This window comes from Aplidium turbinatum, chromosome 1, assembly GCF_918807975.1.
Source record: "Aplidium turbinatum chromosome 1, kaAplTurb1.1, whole genome shotgun sequence".
NCBI lineage: Eukaryota > Metazoa > Chordata > Ascidiacea > Aplousobranchia > Polyclinidae > Aplidium > Aplidium turbinatum.
Window position 1 is genome coordinate 25782248 of NC_137472.1, and position 27816 is coordinate 25810063.

The following is a 27816-nucleotide window of genomic DNA, read 5'->3' on the forward strand; positions in this document are numbered from 1 at the left end:
TCGAACATATGAATGGAGTAAAGGTTGGGGTACAAAATGTAACAAGCTTGAGATACGCTGATGAATGATGATACAGTCCTGATAGCAGAATCTGCAAACGATCTACAGGACTTATTAAATTGTGCTGTCAATAACAGTACACGAATGGGTAAGAGTTAAATTCAAACACAGAATGTATGACCGTATCAAAAATGAAAACTTATCCAAATTGCAACCATACATTCAATGGTGTGTTGCACTCAATGGTGTGAAACAAGTTGATAAATTGAAATATCTTGGGTACACTATAACTTGCGATGGCAAAGTGACACTGAAATTAAAAAGAGAATCGCTATAGCAAAGGATACTTTCAGTAAAATGAGCATAGTCTTCAGGAATCGCAACATGACAACAAAGACCAAAATTAAACTTTTGAAAGCATATGTAATATCAATTCTAACCTACGGATGTGAATGCTAGACAATAAGTAACGATATGATAATAAGAACAGTTAGAAGGCGCCAGATGCAATTTGTAGGTCATATTTACAGACAGGGAGATTTGGGATGGGAAAAAGAAGCAGTGGCCGTCAAAGATTAACTTATTTAAACAGATTGAATCAATGGGCCACAAACACAACAGTTAAAACGAACGATTTTATACGAATGGCAAATGACAGAAAAGATTGGAAGACCATGATCGCCAACGTCTGTATCAGATGAGACACATAATCATCATCAATCGTTTCTTTTGCATTCCGACAAAGAAAAATAAATTGAATTGAAATTTAGCGAAACATAAAAAGCGAATTGAATTTATTTTTGGACTATTAAATTAAAATGTTGCTCACATAAACTTGACATGTATCCTGCGTCACCGTCTGTATGCAAACTTAGAATATATTCGAATCCTCAACTATTACAAAATTCCAATCCCTAGTTTAACAAGTCAATACAATCAATACGGTACATAACAAGTAGGGTGGGTCGAAACGGACTTTTTCTCCGATTTCATTGCTACAAACTTTCTTTCTTGCGAATAATCATAAAACGACATTCCTGAAAGTTTGAGCTTGATCGAACATCGTCTTCATTTCTAAAAATGCTGATTCTTGCCAGTGTTCACTACCTGTGAAATAAGTAGGGCCAGTAAAAGTCATTAAAGTCATATTTTTTTGGTAATGCAGAAAGTTGTCAAACCGATAACAGTGAAACAACGACGTTTCTACGGTGTCTGTTTAAGAAGTTATAAAGTCATAAAAAGTTATATTTTCTGTTTTAGATCATAAAATATGACTTCATTTTTACTTCAAAATACAAAGATTGAGCCGGAGTAACTTTGTAAATGCAGTTCAAACAGCTCCTGTAGACATTGAACTTTGATAATAATTTGTGGAAGGGAGGCAATGAGAGTTCTCACGCTGAGTCTCACTTAGCATTAGAAGCAACATTTTTATTACTTTCTGTAGCCTAGTAATAGCGCTTGCTGTTTGATGTTAATTTGCATTGTGACATCATCTTGACACATTATTTTGCAACACACAATCCAGTCTCTGAACATTATAAACACTTGCAGTAGGCCACTACGTCGCTAATAAGCTGAACCGTCGTAACTCCAAAAATGCAGTTTTGAGAAAATTGAATTTTAAAGTTCACGCTGTGTTTGCTGTACATTGTTTGATCTTTCTAAAAGTTCTCTAACGGAAAAACATGAAAACTATATATACATTGTCTTTCATGGAGCTTTGTTGTTGAAAAAAAGATAATTCTTTTTTGCAAAAATTGAACGTTAGAAAAATGAGTATGGACATACGATAGTTTAACAATAAAAAATTGTCGAAACGTAGTTACAATAAAACAGCAAAATTGTTATGCGAAATAGAAAGAAATATAAGTAAGCCTTGAATATCAACATGCAAAAAACGATTGAAAGAAAAATTACCTAAAAGAAAAGGGAGTGTTAACGTGAAACGTGTAAAATTACTTTCAGAGCAGAGTATCGTAAGTCCCATTTTATTATTTTGCAAAACTATCGTAACTCCAATTTGCGATAGTTCATCATTCTGTATCATCAAAACTAAAGCAGATGGACTTACGATGCTTTAACAAAATAAACTGTAGTTTATAAAGATATCAAAACAACCAAAAACGCAATTTTGAAAAATTTGGACTTACGATAGTTCAGCTTAACGGCGACTAAGTCAACCAGTGCTGAGACCTCAAGAGTCAAGGGTACTTTTCGAGTACAGAGCTTTGACTCGTACTACTAAGTAGCTGGTTTGGTAGGTAGGCCTACACATAGGCGCCGACTTTTATTTTTGCACGGGGTGGCAGATAGCACAATATGGCAACCTATAAACTTTCAAACTGCATGTTTTTGTTTGATTTTTACTAAGCATTCGAAAATTGCATTTTTTTAATTTGAAAATAGATATTCATTTAGGGGGTGGAGCTAATTTTATTTCCGAGTATTTTATAGCTGTCATAATTTATAGCGATATTAAGCAGTTTAAAATTTTTCAAAAAAGATTTTTGGGAGAGGCAATGGAAAGATCGTATTTTATTGATTAATAAATCCCATTGTAAACCTAACAAATGTAACAATGACTTATGAAAAGTAACAAATAAAACGATCGCAACAACAAGGAAACAAATCGTAGCCACGTGTTGCGTAATCTTCACGTAGCTTGCTTGATGTTACGCAAGTATCATGCTTGTGACAAAAACAATCATTTTCTTCGCAATACTGTATTGGTTCACCTCTTGCTTTACGTTGACTTGAAGCGAAAACCAATAATCAAAAAAAGATTTAAACGTCCGTTCAAATTACATTTATTTGCAGTAAGTAATGTAACCTAAACGGGGTGGCTGCCATCATGCCATAGAGGTTATGGGGTGGCGTGGCTGGCCACCCCGCAAGTCGGCGCCAGTGGATGCATTAGACATTTGAATTTTTGTAGTGATTTTCAAGTGAAATAGAAGTGTTTTGTTAGTTGTTCGAGTGTGTTATTGTTCAAAATACATGTAAAAACTTACATACGAGTTATTAATTAGAGATTAGCATAAATTTGATGCTTAAAACAAAGTCATATATTATCATATATTTCAAAAAATAAAGTCATATTTTTCAATTTTTTAGGTAAAAAAATGGCCCTAGTAATAAGTAATAGCACAACGTCACTATCAAAGCAGTTGTTATTATTAGGGTAGGGCAGTCCGTGGTGCATTCCCAGGTCCAACGTCAATGCAGGTGAACAACGGTTGCAATTATTACAATTCAAGTACTTGACATTTCTTGGCACATTTTCTCAAATGATCAAAATATAGTCATCATAACACACATTATTACCTGATTTGTTGCCACACAAGTGTTGATGCGAGCCTTGCATTTCTCATCACGTCGGGAACAACGCCAGTATTTCTTAAGCCCGTCTGGACTATATTGAGCTAGTTGAAACATGTAGCCATTATGTAGAAAAACCTCACCTTTGCGCTGCGTACTAATCGATTCCTCTGCCATGATCAAGTAACATCAACTGAGAGTCTAACGAAGGAACTAACCAAAGGAATTTCAGGTCATGTAACGCCGAAACCCAGGTTTACTCTAAACTGCCACTTAGGTTTTAACTTCATCTTTTATTGCAAACGCTATTTGGCAACTGTCTTTTTTTCGTTGACACGTTTTCGCTGAGACTTTATCTCATTAACCCCTATTGGTAATCATGAAAACTGTTGTTTTCATGTAAAACACATATTTTGAACGAACCCAGACATCAAAACTCGTCATTTTTACATTGATTCAACGTCTGCAGACGTTGAATGAATGTAAAAATGACAGATTTTGCCGTCTGGGAAGGCACTCAAAGGTAAACACTGGATAAAATGCAAGAATGCAAAAGATACCATATTGTCGAATTAAAATACAAAATTCTCTAAATAAACAGAAGAACCGGACATACATTTCTCTGTTATCATTTTTAATATAAAAAATTCCTTTTGTGGTCCCTTTGTCTGGAACAAATAAAAACTGTGCTGTTGAAATTTCCGATTGTAGTTTTGGTCTCAATCTCATCAACATGATTCGGAGTAAGCTGTTTGTTACGTAATTCACAAGGCTAATTGTTCTGTGGAGTGACCATTCTGTTGCTCCGGTTTTCTTTGGTAAAGTTATGAATATGGAACGTACCATATCACTAGGGATGTAACCGGTGTCATAAATATGATTTATGATCTCAGTGGTTAGGTCTAAACTCCACTCATCTAAAGCTTCGAGATCAAAATACAAAATTCTCTACAGTAAATAAACAGAAAGTGTCGTTGGATTTAGAATTTTGTAATAGTTGAGGATTCTAATATATTCTAAGTTTGCATGCAGACGGCGACGCCGCATGATACATGTCAATTTTATCTGAGCAAACATTGATAGTTCAAAAATAAATTTAATTCGCTTTTTAGTTTTAAGATCTCAATGGTTAGGTCTAAACCCCACTCATCTAAAGCTTCGATGATTTCAACTATAAAAGAAGCGATATTACAACATTCTCTAAATAAACAGAAGACGTTGTCTATTTTATGTGAGCAAACAGTTCAATTTAATAGTTCAAACATTTTTCGCTAAATTTCATTTCAATTTGTTTTTCTTTGTCGGAATGCAAAAGAAACGATGTTGGATTACAGAAGGATTATCGTTGGATTTTCAAAAAATTGCCGAATAGGGAACTAACAGATAAAGACTGTAGCCCAATAGGGAACTAGCCGAATCGGATCAGCCAAATCGGACTAGCCGAATCGGGCTGTAGCCGAAAAGGGTAATAGCCGAATCGGACTAGCCGAATCGGACTAGCCGAATAGTAGCAGACCCTTCCGGTGTCATAAATATGATTTAAGATCTCAGTGGTTATGTCTAAACCCCACTCATCTAAAGCTTCGATAATTCCAACTATAAAAGAAACGATATTGTGGAATAAAATACAATATTCTCTAAATGAAGAGCTTGTTTCCAAAACCGCTTACATCCACTTTCGGTGATTTCGAGAAAACCACAAAAAACGTTTATGACAGTTTCGCTTGGTAAATGTAATGCGCTTTTAATTTCTAACGATGTATATAACTACCTACTGAATTGAGCCATGACGTTTGTCCAGATCTAAGGAATATTAGAAGGCTTAGAATCGCCTTTTTATAAAATTAGAAATGTGGATATAAGCGGTTTTGGAAATAAACTGGAGAATAAAAATTGCCAGAATGACAGAAACCAATTTTTGAAACCATTTTTCCAAGCTGACCACTACTAATTCATCACCACAATCCAAATCCACTTTAAACAAAGCAAAAAAACACAGTTATAAAGCTCAAGTAGGCTACTAAGCAGTCTAAGCAAAGTTGGTTGCTGCAACAATATAGGCTGCACGCCTATAACAGTGCTTATCAGTGTTGCCAGATAGTAGATGCTTCAAACTACCAAACACATTTTAAATTTTGCCAAACTGACCAGAGACTGACTGTCAACTCACCAAAAATGTTTGCCAAAATTCTGCCAACTCAAAATTTTACTGCCAAACAACGTAAAATTCTGCCAAATCTCGAATTTGGTAGTGAAATTTGCCAAATGGTAACACTGCTGCTTATCACGAAACGATGACGAAAACGGTTTAACAATCAGCGATATGTCACATGATACAATGGCTTAATATGATTGGTAAATTGTGGATGCAAGTGGTTTTGGAAACAAAGTGTGATGGCGCGTAAGCGGTTTTGGAAGAAAACGCAATTTTTAGTGTCGAATTTGAAGCAGAAAGAGAAAGTTTTGGAAAAAAAGGAATTGATAGTAGGTACCTATGGTAATACTCTACCTAATGACAATTTAAACTCAATTTTGGTAAAAGTGGCGCCTAAGCGGTTTTGGAAACAAGCTCTTCAAATAAACAGAAGGCATCGTTGGATTTAGAATTTTGTAATAGTTGAGGATTATAATATTTTCCAAGTTTGCATACAGACGGTGACGTAGAATACAAATCGATTTTATGTGAGCAAACATTTCAATTTAATAGTTCAAACATTTTGCGCTAAATTTAATTTCAATTTACAGTAAGGAGGGGCTATTGTGAACACTTTTTTGGGAAAAATTTGACTAAAATCATAATTTTACGTTTTTTTAATACGATTTTGTTCTTATTTTATGGGCTGAGATTCATTGATTAAGCAGTCTAAATTTGAAATTGCTGAACGCTTTATTTCACAACCTTTCCGCCATTTTTTTTGGTGTTCATAATGAACACACATTGTATTCCTGTTTTTGTTCAAGATAGCACCGCAATTGGGACTATGTTGAACATGCAATCGATGTACGGGGCGACAGCATTTAGAAATTCTTTCTTAATGAGCTTGAAATTGACTTTTTCTTTGTCGGAATCAGGGATATCTAAAGAAGGGGATACGAAGGCTTTTATTACGCCTGACAATAGAAGGGCTTTTGTTTATCGTAAATAATCTGTGTTTATCGTAAAATGACAATTGGCACCAATAGTAGTTTAATAAATCTTGTTATGATAACTTGCATTGCGCTATTAGAATCAGGCCTGGATATTTACAGCATGCTCATGGTTGCTTGTTAATTCAACTACCCGTATACTTGCGTTACATCCAGCCTGCTGCAAAGGCTTTGTTAAAAAAAAAACAGCTTACTGGTAACTTTTCAACTGTCTCTGTAAACAAGTATTCTTTAAATATGCTCTACGTAGCATTTGCTAACTGTTTCCTGTAGCTCATTGTACCAGCTGCACTACAAAACTTTCTACGATTTTAAAAAGAACCACATGTTTACAGCACTACAAACTACCGCCCTGGTAGTGTCATGAGAATAAGGCAATCGCTGCGAGCCTTCATATCCCCTTCTCTAGATATCCCTGGTCGGAATGCAAAAGAAACGATATGAATATTGTGGAATAAAATACAAAATACAATTCAAAACTGTAGCCGAGTAGGGAACTAGCCGAAACGGGCCATTCCGAGATTATTCAACCATGCCGAATAACACTTTATTCTTTTTGACGTTATTGGTTATATCAATGTAAACTGATGGCAGTGGATTGTAAACTAAATTGCGGTTTTTTTGTATTCGTCTTGTTGAACGGTTGTAATTGGATGATGGATGGATAATGTTGGATACATGCAGGCCTCGAAATTCGTTTTTGTTGACGGCGGACAAACGTGTCCGGTCTGAGCAGCTATCTTGGCGGACAAATTAAGTCTCACGGCGGACACACCAGTTTTAGCGTCGATCGACATGCTTAAATCACTTTATCTTGATAATTCTGCGAACTATAGCTACGGCTTAGAAAGCTTTTTAAAATTTCAGCAAAGTCACTCTGAAAGGCTTTCATAGCCGGACTAGCCGCTTTGACTCTTCAAGCGCACCAACGAGGTGCGCTTGAAGAGTCAAAGCGCCGTGTAGCTGCTTAATATGCCGCATAAGCATAAGTGATTAACTTCCACCGAACGAGGTCGTGTGGCTTATTGCGTCACAATGCTCTGGGCACGAGTCGGAAAAACTTCTACACTAACGCTACTATAGCGTTAGTGTACTTAGGTTAGCGTTAGCGCTACTTAGGTTTAGTATTTAATTTTAGGTTGTACTATAAGTACTACATTAGTTTTACTTTTACAATAACACAATTATTCAACACAGCAATGCGACATTGCAAAAAAATGGAGAAATTGTGCCATAAAATTCACTTTGCTAGAAGCAGTGGATATTGGATTATTGGTGGACTTGCAGAAACAGATGAACATGTTTATTATGAACACTGACATTTCTCTGCTTCAAGCAGATCAAAACGGATATAATAAAAGCATGGACGCTATTGCGCATTGATAAAATTGCTTGAATGCACAATATTTACTATCGCCATCTAGAGGTTGCTGTTTTGAACTTTTATTTGCCACATGGCGTTAGAGTATTATTTTCCGATTTTATTGATGTTTCAATGGCAATTCTAGGTTCACCAGAAGAGATTTAACAGCAAAGTTAGTGCAGACGGTCAGAAAGTTTTCAATTTTATTAGGGACAGGGTTTTGGGCCTAGGTGAAATATTTGCTGATTGCTGCAATCTGAAAAGCGGTTTTGGTCTAATTTTTAGTGCAGAAATAGGGATAGCAATCTTCTTGCCTGTGCCATTTCAGTTTTTGAGTTTGAACACACATTAGCCTGTTTTATTTGAAATTTGTGTTTCGGGTTATTTTACCAAAAATTCGGGTTTAGAGGAATCACTATATTGTTGGAAGTTTTTACGTAATTTAACGTGGAAAGTAACCGCTCACACATCATTGGCCAATTTTTTTTTTTAAATATTGCGTGTTTTATTTTTTCTTGCCTTCAATCGCACTGCAGTATATAACCTGGTGAGATTTTATTTTGTATGTTATTCACTCTAAAGATGCGCATTGTCATGTTGCGCGAAACGTCAGTAAAGCAATAAACCATCTTGTTTGTTGTTAACTTTACTTTCAATTTCATCAGATGAACGTAGCAACTAGTGCTAGAAACGATAATTGTCCTGATGAACACCCAAACTTTTCAGTATTCAGGTTATTTTATTGTCATGTTCATTATGATGTCATATTCATATTCCCTTATGCTGACATGGAACCGAAGTTTGATTGTAACATAACGAAAGTGAGACCATTCGGAGGAAAGATCAAACGTGGCTTTCTCTCACCAGGAATTGCCAGCGTGTGGCAGTTGCCGTAGCAACAACAATGCAGTGAGTACCGCCTTTATGTCAACGCAGCGTTGTTGCGGAATTGCTTTGTTCTGTCGAATACCTAGCGAGAGACATAGTGTAAAGCAAGAAGTTGAGCTGCAGTTGGTTGGATAATTCAGAGTTTAACAAAAACGGAAATAATTGTAACAAACACTTCATAAGTGTCTGTTACAATTATTTCCATGAAAACTAAGGATGTGCCGATTAATCGAAATCGGCAGGTATCAGCAATTTTTGGAGAATCGGAATCGGTATCAAAAAAAATTGCCGATTCTTTATCAAAGTTTCCTAATCAAAAGTAAGAAGAGAAGAGAAAGAAGAGAAAAAGCGAAGGAGAATAAAATGCAAAGAAAATGTGAGCAACTGTCTGAAAGATTCAAAACGCTTTTGAATTAGTGTTCTTTTCATTACTTGGGGTAACCGCAGAAGATTTGCCTCTTTAATTAAAATCATAGTTCGCAATTCGCCGTAAAATATCGAAAGTTTGATAATATCGTTTTATTTTTGGTAATATTGTATCGAAATGATTTTACCAATATCGCCCAGCTCTAGTCGGCATTCGGCAAAATTAGAGAGTTTTCTTTGATCTGTAGAATATACCTTAATGCAAACATTTTACCTGCATGTCACTTGCATTACCTGCATGTCCCAGGACTGCAGGTAATGCATCACAACAAGTCCTATCGACAACTGTCATCACAGCACCACTTTGTTCTGAGTTCTGAATTTCTATCAAAATCTAGTAAGCCAAATGACCAAGTTGCATCATTCATGTACTGCGATATGGGAAACTGGTCACTCATGCTCACGTATTACTCGTATTAATTCATGTACTGCACTCAAACGTGGTCAAAGCAATATTGCTTTAGGTACTAAAGAATCGTTTTTTGCTAAATATCAAAAAACAATTCTTTGGTAAGCTCTTGATAGCAGACTTGGACATTTGGACAACTATAGATAATTCTAGTTGTCTAATTCAATAAATTAAAGCGAAATGTCAGTAATTCTGATTCGGTAAAAACTTGTTTGCTCTAATTGTAGTTATTATCCAATCTCCAGTTTTGCTAAAAATATTAGTTTGTCCAACAGTATTTTTTGGCAAATGGAAGGATACTGCGCTCTTACCAACATCATAAAAAAGATTGCAATAAAATAATCAAGATCAAAATGTCATTCCATCTCTTGAGCAGCAAAGTCATGAAAAATTCGATTAATTCATTAATTCACTGAAGTTACAATGTATATTATGACAGAAGTGGTTTTGGCGCTGTGATGGTGGAATGACACTTTGATCCCGAGTTGCCACATTGGCGTTTTTATCCAACTAAAAAAGATAATGTGACAACTGCGTTTTACCAACCTCTCCGTATTTTTCATTGACTTCACTGACATGTCTATGACAGACGTCAATCACTTTTGTTAATATTCTGGGAATGCGATCTTTAACAGTATCATAAGCAAAGGACCTGCATATTAAAAGATTTCATGGTTAATATTGTTAATGCAAATACTTTGTTTCAAAATGTTATGTTTGAAAAGACTGAGGGGTAGTGACACTATCAATACAGTAGCCCTACGACACGTTTAAGTCCAATTGTTCTTAAATGTAATATCATGTGTGGAATAACAAACTAGAAAAATACAAAAATTTATTGCATTGCCTGCACCAGTGCAATCTTTAATAACACGGTTTGCATTTCCTTATTTCACAAAAATTTCATCCACACAAACCAACCACAGTTAGTTTGCAGCTATTCGTTTTCCTTATTTGTGGAACAACAATAAAAAGTTATTTCACAATGTAAATATTAATGACCTGTTTTAGCCTGATGCTGCGAGTTCGCTGTGGTAATAACAATTTACACTAGCTTTCGGAACACAGTTCCCTGGTAATGTGCTATCATAGGTGCCGACTTTTCAAAAAACCTTGGGGGGGGCAAGGAAGGTGATGATGGCATAACCAGGCCTCGAAATTTGTTTTTGTTGACGGCGGACAAACGTGTCTGGTCTGAGCAGCTATCTCGGCGGACAAATTAAATCTCACGGCGGACACACCAGTTTTAACGTCGATCGTCATGCTTAATCACTTTATCTTGATAATTCTTCGCCATTTGAGAACTATAGCTGCGGTTTAGAAGGCTTTTTTAAAATTTCAGCGAAGTCACTCTGAAAGGCTTTCATCAGACCAACGACGTGCGCTTGAAGAGTCAAAGCGGAAAAGCGCCGTGTAGTTGCTTAATACGTCGCATAATTGATTAACTTCCACCGACCAGGTCGTGTGGCTTATTGCGTCACAATGCTCTGGGCACAAGTCGCAAAACTTCTACACTAACGCTACTATTCTGCTGTGCAAAGTTTGTTTCTTTGGGTTTATTTTTGCGTGTCATGTGAGCGAAAGTAAATTTTCCCTGAGCCTTTTCTTTCTAACTGTAATACCAAAACTTAACAACTTTTGTTGCATCTTGCTGTAATAGCCTACTCGTATAATCTAATTTTGTAACCAACCTTGATTTATCAATATTACTCAGAGATCAAAGCCAGACATTGTGACGTAAGACTTGAACTAAGTTGCGCGTGATTGGTGTAGAAGTACAGTAACTCCCATTGATTCTTAGTTAAAAATTCACCTTTGTTACGCTGATTCAATGTCATCAATTGTTGAAGCAGCGTAAAAATTGAAAGTTTTCCTGCTTATATGGAAGCTACGGGATATATACAGTAGGGTGGCCCTTAAAAATCATTTTTCTGAAATTTACTGCTCCAAACCCTTAAAAAGTTTCGTCCTTACAAAAAATGAGGTCTTGCAAAAAAATTTTAAATTTGAAGATAATTTAGAGGGTGCACAAGACCCCTCAAGTTCCGCATCCCTCCAAAAATGCAAAATTTGGATATCTCAAAAACCGCTTGAGTTAGAGATGTGCTTTTGGTGTCTAAAGATGCAGAAGACAAGGTTTTCTATATGCTTTCTGAACATTGAATATGCCTATCTTGAGTAGAAAAGCAGTAATTTTGAAAAAACTACTTTTTAGGGGTTTTGCGTGTAAGATTCATAGTTAAACAATAGTGCAGACCAAAAACCACAATTTTACAATTTACCTTTCTAACCTGTTTAAAGTGGCTAGAAATCCAGCGACCTGGGCATCAGATACACAATGTTCATAACCTTTAACAACCTGTAAGTACTGTTTTCATGTCCCTAAGTCTAGCTGAGTTCCGAGCTAATGTAAAACTTCATAAAATTCATGTAAAACTTAAAGCTGAGTTCCGAGCTAATGTTCCTGCGGTTGTCAACTGGGATGGAAAGCTTCTCAGAGACTTAACAACCAAACAGCATGTCGACCGCTTGCCGATTATTGTAACTGGTAATGGGGTTTCTCAGCTGTTGCAAGTAGCAAAATAGCCAAACGGAACGGGATCAAAACAAGCAAAAGCTGCTGTAGAAGCTTTCAATGAATGGGGCCTAAAAGAACAAGTGATTGCATTATCATTTGACACTACTGCTTCCAACACAGGGCGAAAGCTTGGCTCATGTGTCCTCATTGAACAAGAGCTGAAAAAAGATCTATTGTATCTAGCATGCTGCCATCATATTCATGAGCTGCTAGTACAAATAGCTTTTGCCACAATCATGAGAAGCACTGCTTCACCAGATATTCTGGTATTTAAAAGATTTCAAACACGCTGGGAGTTTATAGGCAATACGAGGTTCACCACAATAGCTGAAAACAAAGAAATAGCTGATGCAATCATCGATGTGGATCTATAATAGCTTGGGCTAAAAAATCTTTGAAGGAAAGAAAAGATTTACGTGACGATGATGATAACAGAGAATTTATACAGCTCTCATTAATTTTTATGGGAGCTATTCCTCCGAGAGGTGTTCATTTTATAATTCCTGGCCCAATGCATCATGCTAGATGGATGTCGAAGATTTTGTACTCATTAAAAGTTTGGATGTTTTATGACCAGTTCAAACTTGCAGAAAGAGAAAGGAGTGGGCTCTTGCAGATGTGTATTTTTGCTACAAAATTGTACCTTAAGGCATAGATAGAATCTCCTGCTGCAACCCCGAATAACGATCTAAATCTTTTGAAGTCTTTTAAAACATATTCCAGCATTAACAATGCAGTGTCGAATGCTGTATTATCCACGTTTTCCTCCCACCTGTGGTATCTGTCTGAAGAACTAGCTGCCCTTGCCTTTTTTGATCAGTCTGTATCGGCCCAAACCTAAAGACTCATGGTTAAAGCAATACAAGAGCGGGAAGAAACTGAGGATGCCCCTTAACGACGGACAATCAATTCTGCAATGGCTGATCGACTGGAGTTGTCTGACCAGGTCATTAAGGGGTCATTGTCACTGTTCAAAAAAACTGGACATATCAACTGAGTTTTTGGAACAGGATCCAGAAACCTGGGCAATCTGTGATGGTTACTGTGAGGCATCAAACATAGTAGACACTCTAACTGTCACAGATGACCACGCTAAGCGAGGTGTAGCTTTCATAGAGGAATAATAACCGCATCCTCACTCACAATGAAGAACAGGTTCAGTATCTGATGCAGGTGGTTGCAGACCTTCGGAAACGATTTCCAAACTGCAATAAAGCTGACAAGCATGTGTTGGCAAACAATTAACAATGCGGACAGAAAAACTATGTGATTTTCATGCCAAAACAATGCGAAAAGCTAGTTAATTTTGCCGTCAGTGATTGATATTCCGATAAAGCCCAATAATTTGTCATAATGCTAAGCTTATGCCTTGTAGCATATAGTTTATTGCGCATTGATTTCCTATTTTTGACTACAAGAAGTGCTTTTGTAGCCTTTTTCAAAAACAAATTACCGAATCTCAGACTTTACATGCATTTTCTCGTAAGGACCGCCTTACCCGACCTTGTTATTTGTGTGAGGACCACCCTACTACCCTAAAACACATGTTTGCAATGTTCTATTTGTTTACTTGTAACATCACAATTTAACAGGTTAGAAAGGTAAATTGTAAAATTGTGGTTTTTGGTCTGCACTATTGCTTAACTATGAATCTTACACGCAAAACCCCTAAAAAGTAGTTTTTTCAAAATTATTGCTGTTCTACTCAAGATAGGCATATTCAATGTTCAGAAAGCATATAGAAAACCTTGTCTTCTGCATCTTTAGACACCAAAAGCACATCTCTAGCTCAAGCGGTTTTCGAGATATCCAAATTTTGCATTTTTAGGGGGATGCGGAACTTGAGGGGTCTTGTGCACCCTCTAAATTATCTTCAAATTAAAAATTTTTTTGCAAGACCTCATTTTTTGTAAGGACGAAACTTTTTAAGGGTTTGGAGCAGTAAATTTCAGAAAAATGATTTTTAAGGGCCACCCTAATATACAGTATTTACATTTTCTAGATGCGTGGGAAATTCTTGCAACAATTATTTGTGCTATGCAATAACTATTTGTATCGCTAGTTCCTGTGTTATTTCTCGGCGGACAAATATGACCGATCTAGATGGTACTTCCCGCGGAGATCACATGCTGTGACAGCGGACATGAATTTCGAGGCCTGCATAACCATAACACTATATTACTCAATTAAAATAGTCTTTGATTAAGCTTACTGTCTTGTTTATAATGACACTAGGTCGCAAACTGAATTTATTAGAACTGCTGCTTGAGACGATTAGAATTACGCATGCAGTACACCTAGTCGTAAAAATTCGGGTCTGCTACTATTCGGTGAGTCCGATTCGGTGAGAGCCTTTTTCGGTGAGAGCTCTATTCGGTGATTGTTTTTTGAAAATTATCGGGTACCGCAGCCTAATTATCATTGCCGCTTTTACATCGTTTTAACGTCGCTAAACGTTGAAATAAGACCCTAACCCCTAACCCTAATCCGTAACCCTTAACCCGTAACTCTTAACCCATAATTCTTAACCCATAACCCCTAACCCTTATCCCTTAACCCCTAACCCTAAACGGCAATGATAATTAGGCTACAGTACCCTATAGTCTAAAATAAAATCACCGAATAGGGCTCTCACCGAAAAAGGCTCTCACCGAATAGGAAACTCAACGAATCGGACTCACCGAAACGGGCCATTCCGTAAAAATTCTGATATTGTTAGCTCATAATTGGAACAGTTGGAAAACAAGCGGATTCATTTCCTTTTCGTGCGAGTAATAACAACGATCAAGACAGTGAAGTTATCGAAATAAAACGCAAAAAATGATGATCTCAAGCAGAGTGGAAACCCGCTATCAATTTCATTAACCTCGTTTTGCTTTTGTTTTGTTAATTACTTACCTTCAAAGCGTTAACAACTGCGAAGTGTTTTCGCTTCTGTTTTTTATCGAAAATCTTTATAGCCTAGTCTTTCATATAATACCGTATATACTCGCGTATAGGTCGAGCTGTTTGCAAGTGATTTTCACCTCAAAAAGACAAGTTCAACTTATACATGGGACAAGCTGTTGTCTCCAGATCGGGAGTTTCCAAAATGAACGCACTTTAGCTGCGGAAAAATCTTTGCCGACTTAGATTACAGAGTGTGAAATGACGTCGGCCGAAGTAAAAGTTTTGAATACGTTCAAACTTACTTTTCAAATTTAATAATTTCTTGTCAAGTCTAAACTTTATGCACTTATTGAGCAATATGCAAAGCTCATGAGACAAAACAGCAGAAAGAGCTGTTTTAAGAGATCTATTTTTTTATTTTTGCGTGTAGGATTACAATCGTTCTTACTACGTAACATGATCGTTGAAGTTGATGTCAAACCTTAACGGCCCGCATAAAACAATGATGTCAGGTTGGCTAGGTGATAATACCGAAATAGCTTGTTTCGGCTAGTTCCCTATTCAGCTACAGTCCGATTCGGCTAGTTCCCTATTGTTCCCTATCCGATCCGGTTAGTTCCCTAGGCTACAGTTTTGAATTGTAAACATATACAACCAAGCAACCACACGGCATTTAACATAATCCATTAAAATTGAACATAAACTATAAGCTACAAACGTTTTCGGCCATACACACGTCAGCCCTTATCAAGTAACAAAAAAAAATAACTGCTTATCATATCTACACTGAAAATGAATAACTAATCTAAACACTGAATTGAAAAACGAAATGCAAAATGAAATGGCAGAGCATAGGAGAAAGGCACATCACATGGCGTTTAAATTACACGAGGCAAAGACGCATCAAGAAAAGACGTTGAATAAATAAGAAGCGCCTGAGGCAAAGAACTGTGTATTGAGGCGAGGAATGTATGATTTTATTAGCAAAGCCTCGTGGATTTTAGTGTCGAATTCGGTGGAACATTTACGCATAATTCCAAACGACTCCAAGGATGGTTTGTTATTAGAACATGTTTGACAATCGAATATGTGATCTTTAATGGTACTTTGCTTGTTCAAATTAGTTAAATTTAAGTGCTCCCTCACTCTCGTGGCCAAATGCCGCGTAGACATACCGATGTATGTAGAATTCGCGTCATGCGAACAAGTGAACTTGTACACGACATTTGAACACAAGTAGGAGGGAGTCCTAGATTTAAGCTGAAAATAATAGCCAACTTTGAACGTTTTATACACAGGAACAATATCCACGTTGAACTTCATTTTGATAAAACTTGACATATTACTGACAAAGCGTCTCGATGCTTTACCCACAAAGGGAACTGTAAGAAAGTTTTTCCATTCACGTTCGTTCGCTTGAGAGTGCGTAGAATATGAATCCAAAAACCCCTTCAGCACCTTATTGAAAAACCATGTAGGGTAGTTGTTCGCAATAAAATAAGACCATAAACGATTGACTTCAATATTGAAATTATCAAAATTAGAGCAAATATCTTGTGCTCGCTTGAGCAGGCATTTAATTAATCCAGATTTGTAGGTAGAAGGACATACAGCATTAAAATTGAGAAGGAGGTTGGTATTGGTTGGTTTTCGCCAAACCTAAGTGTCAAATTTGTTTTTATTAATTTTAATTTCGACATCGAGAAAGGGAATGGTCTGGTTGGCTTTTTCTACCGTGAAAGTTATAGTAGGATGTTGCGAGTTGAGAATGTTGAGAAACTGCATACAAGAATTATCATCATTAAATATAGCAAAAACGTCGTCAACATAACATAGGTACAATTGAGGATGGCAGTTCACATCAGTTTCAGAAAATATCTTTTTTTCAATATGTGCCAAAAAGAAATTAGCAAGTGTTGGACCCAGAGGAGAGCCCATTGCCACACCATCAATTTGTTTATATAATTTTATAATTGTTGTCCAGATGATATCAACATTTGCATTAAAGGACATTGTCTTGATTCTTAGGATATTTGCTACCCAGATAGCAAAATCTGTCATTTTTACATTGATACCGGATTTTACATTGATGTAAAAATGACGGATTTTGCCGTCTGGGGAGGCACTCAAAGGTAAACACTTGGTAGGCTTGAGTGACAAGTAACTTAATTTTCCATCAAAAACCCGACCTCTTCATGGATACCCTTGAAAAGCAGACACTATAGAACCAGACGAACCTCACCCTCTACAGACCATAGGCGCCGAGTTTTCAAAATAGCTGGGCGGGCGAACACGCTGTCACATCATGAAGGTTATTTTGTGTGTTTTTCAAAAGGGCGATTTTGCGAGGTTGTTGGGCTAGCCTAGTTTTACATTTAAGTATATGTCTCCTCTAACACGATTTGGAAACAAGTAATAAATGTAATTGGTACGCAACAACGTCTGGTCCTGGTAATTCAGTTCCGCATATTTTTTGTGATTGGTATGTGCGGGTTGCGGGACGAAAACTGCAATACTGTACTAGTTCCATAATTACATTACTATTGTTGATACAACACGATAACACACACACGATACATCGGTGGGTTAGTCGCTCCTAGCGGGCGCACAGATAAGAAACAAGATGCTGTAATGCAACGCAGAAGCGATTTCACGACAATTCAGCTCCCGAGAAGCCATTTAGCGATAAACTGCGCTATTGAACCGAGCTTACATTGAATCTACAATTAGAACAGTTATATAACGAAGGAGCTGAATTGCAACTAATGACAACCAACGGTTTCATCCAGCCAAACCAACAGGTGTGCACATTTCTTATCAGTGACGTAACAGACGCAACTGTGATGATTGAGATGACAAAATAGAGCATTTTGGCAGCAGAGTTAATTGATAACGTCTTTTGAGAGAAAATTACTCCTTTGAAGAACAATGCTACAGTTTTTACAACGATAAAACATCTGGCGATGTTAAAACGATGTAAAAGCAGTGGAAATTGAGGTCTGACTTTTGCGCAAATGAAGTTCCTCGCATGTTTGCGCAATTTATTTAATTTATAGCACTGGGCTACGAGTGGCAGAGTGGAGACAAACGGCGCGGCCGGACACTTTTGCTCGCTTAACGGCGAATCAACGTTGTTTAACGTTGCATGAATGTTACAATGGCAATAATTGACGAAAACTAATAGCTTAATTAATAGGTCTAGTAGGGGCTATCATATGGCGACAAAACCCTGCGAATAAGGTAAGTAGGCTAGGATCAGAAGGTGGCAGATGGTTACAGAAATTTTGGGACTTAAATTGCATTAATTTTTTTTTTAATTCCTGAAATGTCCGGCGGGCGCGGCCCGCCCGCCCGGGACTCGGCGCCGGTGCTACAGACGATACGTTGACGACACATTGTTGTTGACACTCAACATTCAACAACAGGGAAGCTCTTGTTGAAAAGGAGCGATTTTCCTGGCGTCAGCACTACCTAATTACTCACCATAGAACAGTGAGCATTGTGTTTCGCTAACCCTACCGGCGTAGCCTCCACACTAGCCATCCATGCGGTATTGCTGAGCCCAGCCTCATGGGCGAAACACGTGTCTATCGCTGAGTTCCTGCTACACTCGACTGCCGAGAAACACAGGGAAGCTCTTGCCATCCAAAACGCCCTCAATCAAGTGCACCTAGCTATTAACTTTGAAATTGAACAAACAACAGCAGATAACCCTCTTATCACTGGACTTCACCATAACGATCGACAGAGGCTGGGCAATAGGGTGGATCAAAAAAAATTCGTTTGATCCACCCTACTAGGGTGGATCAAAAAAAACGAATTTTTGAGTTCAGCTTAGTGCATCTGCCAAAAGATGCAGTTTGGGCTATCTTTTACATTGGTACTTGAAAAAACATTTTTTGACCCCGTTTGACCCCTATCCAAGAGCGCTCTAGTGGCCGCCAAGGCAAAATTCCTTAAATTAGCCATAATACTTTTTCTAGTGGGTGTAGGCTAATGATTTTGGTGTCTAACCCCACTAAATCAAGTCTTAGGAAGTCACTTCTGCAGTTTAAAATGATGCATGGGCAGCCAAAATTGCATAATGACATTTTTGCTCTAAAAAGGCATTTTATGGGAAACAAATGGCATTTTTAGATATTTTGGGCAGTTTTATGGATGAAATACTAAAAAAAGTGTAACCTAGGTAAAACACACAAGGATGTGACCATTTGTGTGCAAACTGGCCTCTAGTCCAATGAGGTGGTTGAGGTGATATGAGGTCCAATAGACTACAGAAGCATACAATAGTGCAGCTGCATGCCGCATATATATATATTTATTTGATAGTGTAAACTTAACTATTGCATTTATTACAGCTTTAGATATTGTTTATTTCAATGTTTGTAAGTATCTGATCACACTTAACTTAATTGAGTTTATATAATGTTTAATAGAGGCAAAACTTGCATTTGGCTTCTGAATAAGCATTAAGCAATAAGCATCCCATTGAACACATCCTGGGTAGTGTGCACTCAACCCCCTTGTTTTTTACTTTTTTTTGTACTATTGACTTGTAGATTTGTGAGATTGTTCCACTAGCCAAGAATCTTTGCTGGTCCAAAAATCAGTAGAATTGGGGCACGTTTATGTGGGCCACCATCCCATTCAAATTTTTAGGTTTGCCATTAAGTAAATATTGAATTACCGGTATTTTCACACTTCTCAACAGAATTTGTATGTTTCAACAAAATAATATGCATAAAACTTTTGCCTGTTCGACTATCTATCGTACAGGGAATTAAAAGAACATGCTTGTCTATACGAGTTGTCTGTGAATTCACATTTTTTACGCGTTGGAATAGCTAAAATGATACAAAAAAAGATAGCGTTGGAATAGCTAAAAATACAACTCCAGTGAGCGGAAGTGGTCTAAAATTCTAATTTCACAATCGAAATAGATCAAATACCATAGAAAGTTACCAATATAGGCTAGTAAGTTTGCTACATGAAAGCCTGGTATTGAATCTGTATGTATACAGTAACTGTAAACTTTTACTAACACATTTTGTCACAGAAGGCAATGTGATCGACTAGTCTAATCTGTGCAAGAGGATATTAGTTTTTTTCCTTTCTCAAATTAGGTGTGTCTTTTCTGTTAGCTTCCACTATTTGTAAAGTGTTTTGATAATGTTCCTCGTTTCTGGCACAATGTAGGTAATCGGTGCTCAGTTTAACTCCATGTTCAGCCACATTGTAAACAGCTTTCTGGTACGACTCTGATTCAGACCATTTCTCTACTGATAAAGGAAGAAAATCATCATTTATCTCTAAAACAGAGAAAAAGAACCGAGAGTCCTTTGTGATAAAATTTGTCAGTTTTGATTCCAGATTGATTTCTGATGGAAAACGTGGTCCGTAGCTGGCCAGTGCCAAACCAATCTGCTGGTGTAAAAACAGGATCTGTAGGTTTTACATGTATAAGTTCATCAGCCATCTGATGTTTACCTCTTCCTGAACTTCAGAGCTGAACAGTGCCAGTCCAGTGGTACCATCTCAGCAGAGAGATACCAAAATTGACGTTTGAAGCTACGTTCAGCGGCATCTGATATTAACTTATGCACTGCTCCATATCTGAGAATGTTCTTGTACATAGTCAAACGGTTCCAAGGAGCATCTACAGCAACACTACACCGAAACCAATATATACAGTAGACGAGGGAAATAAAATTCATGAGATCTTTCAGTTTAGCCATTTGTGAACCTGATGTGATAGTTCCCTTAGGTAACTTAGCCATTTGATTTTCCAGTAGCACCAATTAATAGGAATGAATCAATTTGGCCATCCATCTGGCCTTGTGTGTGGCCCCAGAACGGTAGAATTTCACATTTTGTAGACCAGGACTGATATAAGCAATGCACATTGCACAAGTTCATAAGTTATTTATAGTCGCCTCAAATGAAGTTGTATTTGCTTTGTGCAAGTTGAACGTCATCTTTGAGGTTCTGAATGAGATCGTGTGTTGTTACTGGAAAGCTGTTGATATCCAGTGTACTTAGCAGTTAGCCACTGTGGAATAGAACCCCAGTTATTGCGGAGTCTTATGAAGATGCTCATTTCTGGTTATTTTAAAACCTTTAGCTTCAAATCTTCAAAGATACATGACACAACGATTTCACCAAAGTGATGTAAACAACCTGACCAGAAAAGTTCCTTATCTTAAGAGCTACAGTAAAAGCAGTTTTTGCGTTTCTTTTTTTAGAGTGTTTTTGTCGTTTTTCTGCACTAAGAATCCTACTTTCTTTCCTTCTGACTCGTGCGAATAAAATAGAGTCAAATCCGGCTATTGTGGCTGTCCTGTCTGCCATCATTCCTTTTAAGAATGATATGTCTGCAGGATTTGATATAAGCTCCTCAACAAAACACTAACATACTGATTTCGCCTGAACTCGTTGTCATGCATTTTGTGTCCATTACTGTAATGCTATGGATAATTGGATGCACAAATTAAAGGCAACATTTTTGCAATTAACTTCATACGGTAATTGTTTGCTTTTATATGTTTGCTTCAGTGTATTAACAGCAATACCTTTAGAAGCATTATGAATTTGGTTTTCTTTGCCCTTTTTTAAAAAAAACAATAAATTTCCAACTTTTTCAAGCATTTTTGCTGAATAAAGGCTCTGATGTCATTTTGCTAGCCCATAGATGATTTTAGACTGCAGAAATGACTTCCCAAGACTTGATTTAGTGGGGATAGACACCAAAACCACTAGCCTGCACCCACTAGAAAAAAAATTATAGTCAATTTAAGGAATTTTGCCTCGGCGGTCACTAGAGAGCTCTTGGATAGGGGTCAAACGGGGTCAAAAAATGTTTTTTCAAGTACCAATGTAAAAGATAGCCCAAACTGCATCTTTTGGCAGATGCACTAAGCTGAACCTAAAAATTCGTTTTTTCTGATCCACCCTAATCCACACGCCTCTTTCGCAGAGCTCCATCAGGGTATTGACTAAGGAACAAATCTATGGCTGTGTCATAACGACTGGCAGGAATGTCTAACCCTAACCTTACAAGCGCTCGTGTGGCCTCGGCATTTTTATTGCCGACGCTAATTTCAAAGACTGAGAAACTCTTTTCTTAATTAGAACAAAAGTATCGAAATATCAAGTATTTTTTCAAATATCGTATCGTTTTTTTCTGTTTGGAGTTTGGAAGACCATGATCGCCAACGTCTGTATCAGATCAGGCACATAATCATCATCATCATCATCGTTTTTTTCAATATCGCCCAACACTAGTGGCAGTTCAACCTGCACTTGAAAAACATCTCTCTGAAGAAGCAGATGTGGCAGATACACAAAACTATTGCGCTTGACAAGAAAGATCTCTTTAATGCGAACAATGAAACTCATACGTTTTTCTTATGGCGGATTGCACTAAATCGATAAACAATTCTACTTTCGCTGCAGCGAATTCGTTGCGACCAGACGGAGCGGTACGAACTACGAAGTCGATCGTTAAAGCGGTTTCAATTATCCGATTTCATATGCATTTTGAAACCGGTTAGGCTTCACAACCGGTTATTCTATATTCGGTATTCTATTTTGCCCATCCCTACGCGCACCGCGATTAAACATACGGATGGATAGTGGATACCTATTAATGTGCTGCCCAAGGCACTCAGATACTAAAAGTTCATCCATTCTTAAAGGCTGGCTGCTATAGCAGTCCTCAAACCTATCGTCCTCTCAAACCAGAATACAAAACCGAGTGACTGAAAAGAAGCGTTGAAGGAATGAAGGATGGCAAGGAGTTATGGTTCATTGGGATGGAAAAATTGTTCCATCAATAAACGGGAATGAGGAAAAAGAAGATAGAATTACAATAATCGTCACCTGTAAGAATGATGAAAAGCTTTTAGGTGTTTCGAACGTTGAAAGGGGTACAAGGGGCTCTGATTTCCAAGCGTGTTTTCGAGGCTGTTGAAGATTGGAGTTGGAATGATGTGATTGTTGGGATGTCATTTGACACTACAGCTTCAAACACTGGGTCTATTAATGGAGCTTGTCACTTGCTGGAAAGGGAAATGGAATGAAAACTGGTTTGGTTAGCCTGTAGGGTAGGCATCACATACACGAAATTATATGCGGTGATGTATTTTCTGCTGTCTGTGGTTCATCTTTAGCTCTAACCATTTTGTTGTTTAAAAGATTCAACAAGAAGTGGTCAAGCCTCAACAAAGATGCATTATGAAGTTTGTGATGATCCTCGTTTGCAAACCACTCTCGCGGATTTCAAGAAAAAAAAAAGTAAAATTTCTTCATTTTACACTCAACAGTAGTACCGAGGGATGATTATCAGGATCTTATTAAAGTTGCTCTAATTTTCTTGGAGAAAGCTCACAGCGTGGCGTACGCTTCCGGTTTCCAGGTGCCTTCAACCATGCACGGTAGATGGCCAAGATCATTTATTTTATTTTTTGATAAATTAAATAAAATAGCTTGCCTTGATTTTTTTTCATCAAGATATTGAACTGTGGGATCCTCTGGAAAGCTATAAAGTGGCAAAAGATATCGTCAAAGGCTATCAAGTAGTAAACAACTCTGCTGGAAAAGCTGGAAAACTATTTAGCGACTTCAATGTGTTGATGACCCAGGATGAATTACAAAAACAGTTTATTCAAGTTGTGGAAAGACACAGAAAACAATATCCTGGTATCCAGGGGCGCCGGAACGATTTTTGACTAGGGGGGCAAGATTACGAAAATAGGGCACTTTTGTTTACTAAAAGGCAAATTTTTTTTCAAGTTTCAAGATAAGATATAGCAATAATGCTAATCTATCAGCTCACTATGTATTGAGCAATGATAGCCTACAAGTGTCCGGTATACAAAGAAGGGCATCATGCTATGTTATAATGATGTCACCTACTGTCAAGCCTTAAAGCAGCCTGCGGCCATGGCCACTAAGTAGCGCTTGAATGAATGCCGGTGCTACCTCCTCAATCGGCCAAGTTTGGTCGCCGGTCTCTTCTAGCCAATTATTTAATTTCGCAATAGAATGATCGTGGATTAACTGTCGAAAATATGTAGTATCAAAGAGTGACGCAAAATTACGTCAGCGCGTCATAATCGCCACTGTTGCATTGTGCGGGAAGATTTTTGTTATTGATGGAAGATATCCATCTGCGATCACCAGCGCTGTAAGTCTTGTTTGTAATTCCCGACATTTATTTTAACAAAGTCTTAATCCGAAGTGCTAATTTACATCGGCTGGCAATATTGTCGTTTTTATGTCGATTCGATGTTGTCAGACATTGAATCGTTGTTAAAAAAGAGAACTAAGTTAGTTGACATCAGAGGGGAAAACATTTTTTGATCATATTTTGCAAAAATTATGCTTCTTTTTAGTAATGTCCTTCACATCATTGAAATACTTATTTTATTACCTTGCGGTCATTGTCAACTCATGTCAAACGTTGTTTTTCGTTGCTAAAAAGAAGTCTAGGGGAGTGGCCAACTTCTTTAAAATCAGCCACATTGGAGACACTCGTGCGAGTGTTGTTAGATGGTCCCGCAGTCCTAGATTACAATCCCGATAAAGCAGTTATTGCGTGGTGTAACGATTCTATTGTAGGACGTCGCCCAGGCCCAGCCTTCAACAACGCTGAGTGATCATTTTAGCATTGTTGCAAGTTTAATTCTATTTACTTGTGCTATCGTTATTATTTGTATTTTGGCCTCCAAGCACGCAGATTTGGCCGCCGAGAAGGAGCTCCCGGTAAGCCACAATGGCTGCCGAAAAAAACGAGTTTGAAGGCATGTACTGTGTTGCAAAATTTTGTGCCGTACAGTTATGCTGACAGTGACATCTATTAATTTTGTAGGCTAATTTTTGTTTCAAGTAATTTTGTTTCGATCCAGTTGTGCTGAAGAGTTCTAATGAACGAAAACCGGTTCCACGACATAAATTAAATTTTAAATTTTATTGAAATACTATTGTGAGTGTTTGCCTGGACAAATGAATTAAGGTTCAGACTTTAGGGAAAAAAAGCTATTGATTTGTTTTCTTAGTGATATGCTTTCTGTATTAGGTAGATCGCCCATTTGAGGAAGTGTCATAGTACCAGATCACCTTTTCCAGTTAGTTCTTCCCACAAGTTTCAAACAAGCATGATTTTTGTCCAAATTGGGGTTAAAATCATGTACAAATATGCAAAATTCTTTACTTCATAGTAATCTTTACTTTGTAGTTTATAGTATCCATCCTTTCATTTAAATTACTTGATAGGGAACAGTGACTACCGGTATAAAAAATTTCGTACTGAAAAAATGACATATATATTGTCACCTCTTGCATGGTTTAAGGTTGAGATTTTTGAAAAAATGAAAAATTCTAGGCAGTACTTACAGTAAACCAGGCCTCGAAACAACTTTTTTTTTCCGGCGGCCAAACGTGTCCGACTGAAGCAAGCTGTTCGGCGGCCAATCACAAGCACATGGCAGCCATCGGAACGTCGTCACGCATCAACATACAGTCTTCAAAATTAGCACATTTTTATTTCGGCAGAAACGTTGCCGAGGCCAAACGACAAAAGTTGAAATTGCCTCGGCAATTGCTGTAAACGTTTATTACGAAACAATTGTACCAAAACATGTAAAACGAGAAGCGAAAAATATACTAGAGTAGTCTATCACGACCGCACTGTTTGATTTGTTGTGATGTAATAATACCAAAAGTAGCGATAAAGCGAGCAACAAGATACGCACGTCGCACGCTGTTACAGTAATTCACGTTAAATAACTCACGGACGGAAAGGCAGGTTAATTTTGGGTTGATTCAACGTTCGAGTCAGCACAGATCAATTTAATTTTCCGGCGGGTTATACTGCTTAACAACAATGCCCAATAAGAAATTTACGTTTGTTTTACATTAATTCGACATCTAGCAACATTGAATTATCATAAAACAACGTTAATTGCTCAACCAGGTACCGGTAACAAATTAATAGCTCCCTGCGAGAAGATTGCCTCGATTTACGTATATACTAACATTATTTTGGCACAATTGCGACACTGCAAACAACACAAAGTCTGTTTGATAAAGAACTAGCTGTCAGAATCGGAATCATCAGATGCTGTATCGGAGCACGAAGTTGTCACGTCATCACTGGAATCAGACACATCAAGAGGCTTGGCTGTAAATCTACACCGTCTTCGCCTTTCGCAATGAAGCGTCCACGTTTTGCGGCTTTGATACCAATCCACACGCCTCTTTCTTTTTCATAGAGCTCCATCAGGGTGTTGACTAAGGAACAAATCTATGGCTGTGCCATAACGACTGGGAGGAATGTCTAATCCTAACCTTACAAGCGCTCTTGTGGCCTCGGCATTTTTATTGCCGACGCTAATTTCGAAGACTGAATATATCGCACCAATAAAGTGTATTGTGATGTCACTTGCATCCTGATTATGTCAGACATCAGCTGCTTGGTCAATCAATAATGTTAACAATTCAAGCATAGACAGTGTGTATTATGATTTATCTGGTGCTTTGACTGCTTTTTAATCCTTTGTGATTATAAGTGGCAAAGTACTTTATTCACAAGGCCGTTTGCGTAAAATTTTCTCGGAACTTCATGGCGGACAAATGCGGCCGACGGAAGGGCGAGACCGGCGGACAAAATGTCGGTTTTTGTAGGTTAATCGCGGCCATGGCCGCGATGGCCGCCTTCAGTTTCGAGGCCTGGTAAACAAATCACTATGAAACTTTGGGAACTTAACTTTTTAACCATTTGGAGCTCAAAAATAAATGAGCACTTAAAAAAGAAAAAAAAAATTCTTTTTGGAATAACCTAAGTAATATATTTGTTGAATCGCTTGGTATCGAAATACTGTACAGTACATCTAACCAGAAGGTATAATTCTTGTGCGTTTTATGCGATCAGTGCCAATTACTGCAGTATAGCGCAGCTGCAATTCATTTATTACGTACCGGTAACAGAACGGTATTTTTAATGCGTTGCCTGCCTTTATGAAATGATACAATTGATTTTCATAAAACAAACAATTGATTTTCCGCTTAATTCGGACAAAAGTGAGTGGAACCAAAGTGTCCGAATTAAGCGAAGTCGACTGTATTAACAAGCTGAAATGAAACTTACCCAGTAAACTTTGCAGACAGTGACGAAGGAGAATTCATTTTTGTTGGTTTTTTTGTGGAGATTATGACTATTGCTACTGTTTTACTGCAACAAAGAATTTCTCTTTTCCAATTTTCAAAAAATTAACTCGGCTTTTAAAAACTACAAAATTTCCTTACAAAACTAAAAAAACATGTAGGCTAGGTCGGAAACACCAAATGATAGCCTACCTACAAAACCGTTGTTGTCACTAACAGGGTTGCCAGATACTCAAGCTATAGTAAGGCCAAATCCATTATAAAATAAGGCCAAAAAAAGGCCAAATTTTTTATTTACTTCTAAGGCTAAATAAACGCTAACAACTTAATTGAAATAATTTTTTGAAAATGCCATTTTACGATCAAATATGACAGATAATAATTTAGCACTGTCAGAGCATAATGACCGGTTCGTTTGCATAATTTGATTAATGAAAAATTACTGTAGTAGCAGATGAACTAGAAACCATTATTACTTCAATTCATGAACAGTGCTATTCGGAACATCTAGCTAAGCAATGAGCTAATGAGCTAAGCAATGAGGATGAATTTGTCTTATTGAGTATATGTACCAGGGATGTCTACAACTACAGGATTGGAAACTATTTTCAGTGCTATACATGACTACAGAAG

General features: G+C 37.5%; 1 protein-coding gene across 1 annotated transcript in view; it reads right to left on the reverse strand.

Annotated features, from left to right (window-relative positions):
* The window catches only part of LOC145771456 (damage-control phosphatase 1-like), a 72863-nt gene extending 45540 nt beyond the window's left edge, over positions 1-27323 (reverse strand). Inside the window, exons 1-2 of the mRNA XM_082583177.1 lie at positions 27167-27323; positions 10101-10206 (exon numbers count right to left, since the gene is read on the reverse strand). Coding sequence (XP_082439303.1) covers positions 10101-10206; positions 27167-27204 — 144 coding nt within the window. The 5' untranslated portion in view covers positions 27205-27323. The remainder of the gene's footprint in view (positions 1-10100; positions 10207-27166) is intronic.
* Between the last annotated feature and the right edge of the window lie 493 nt (positions 27324-27816).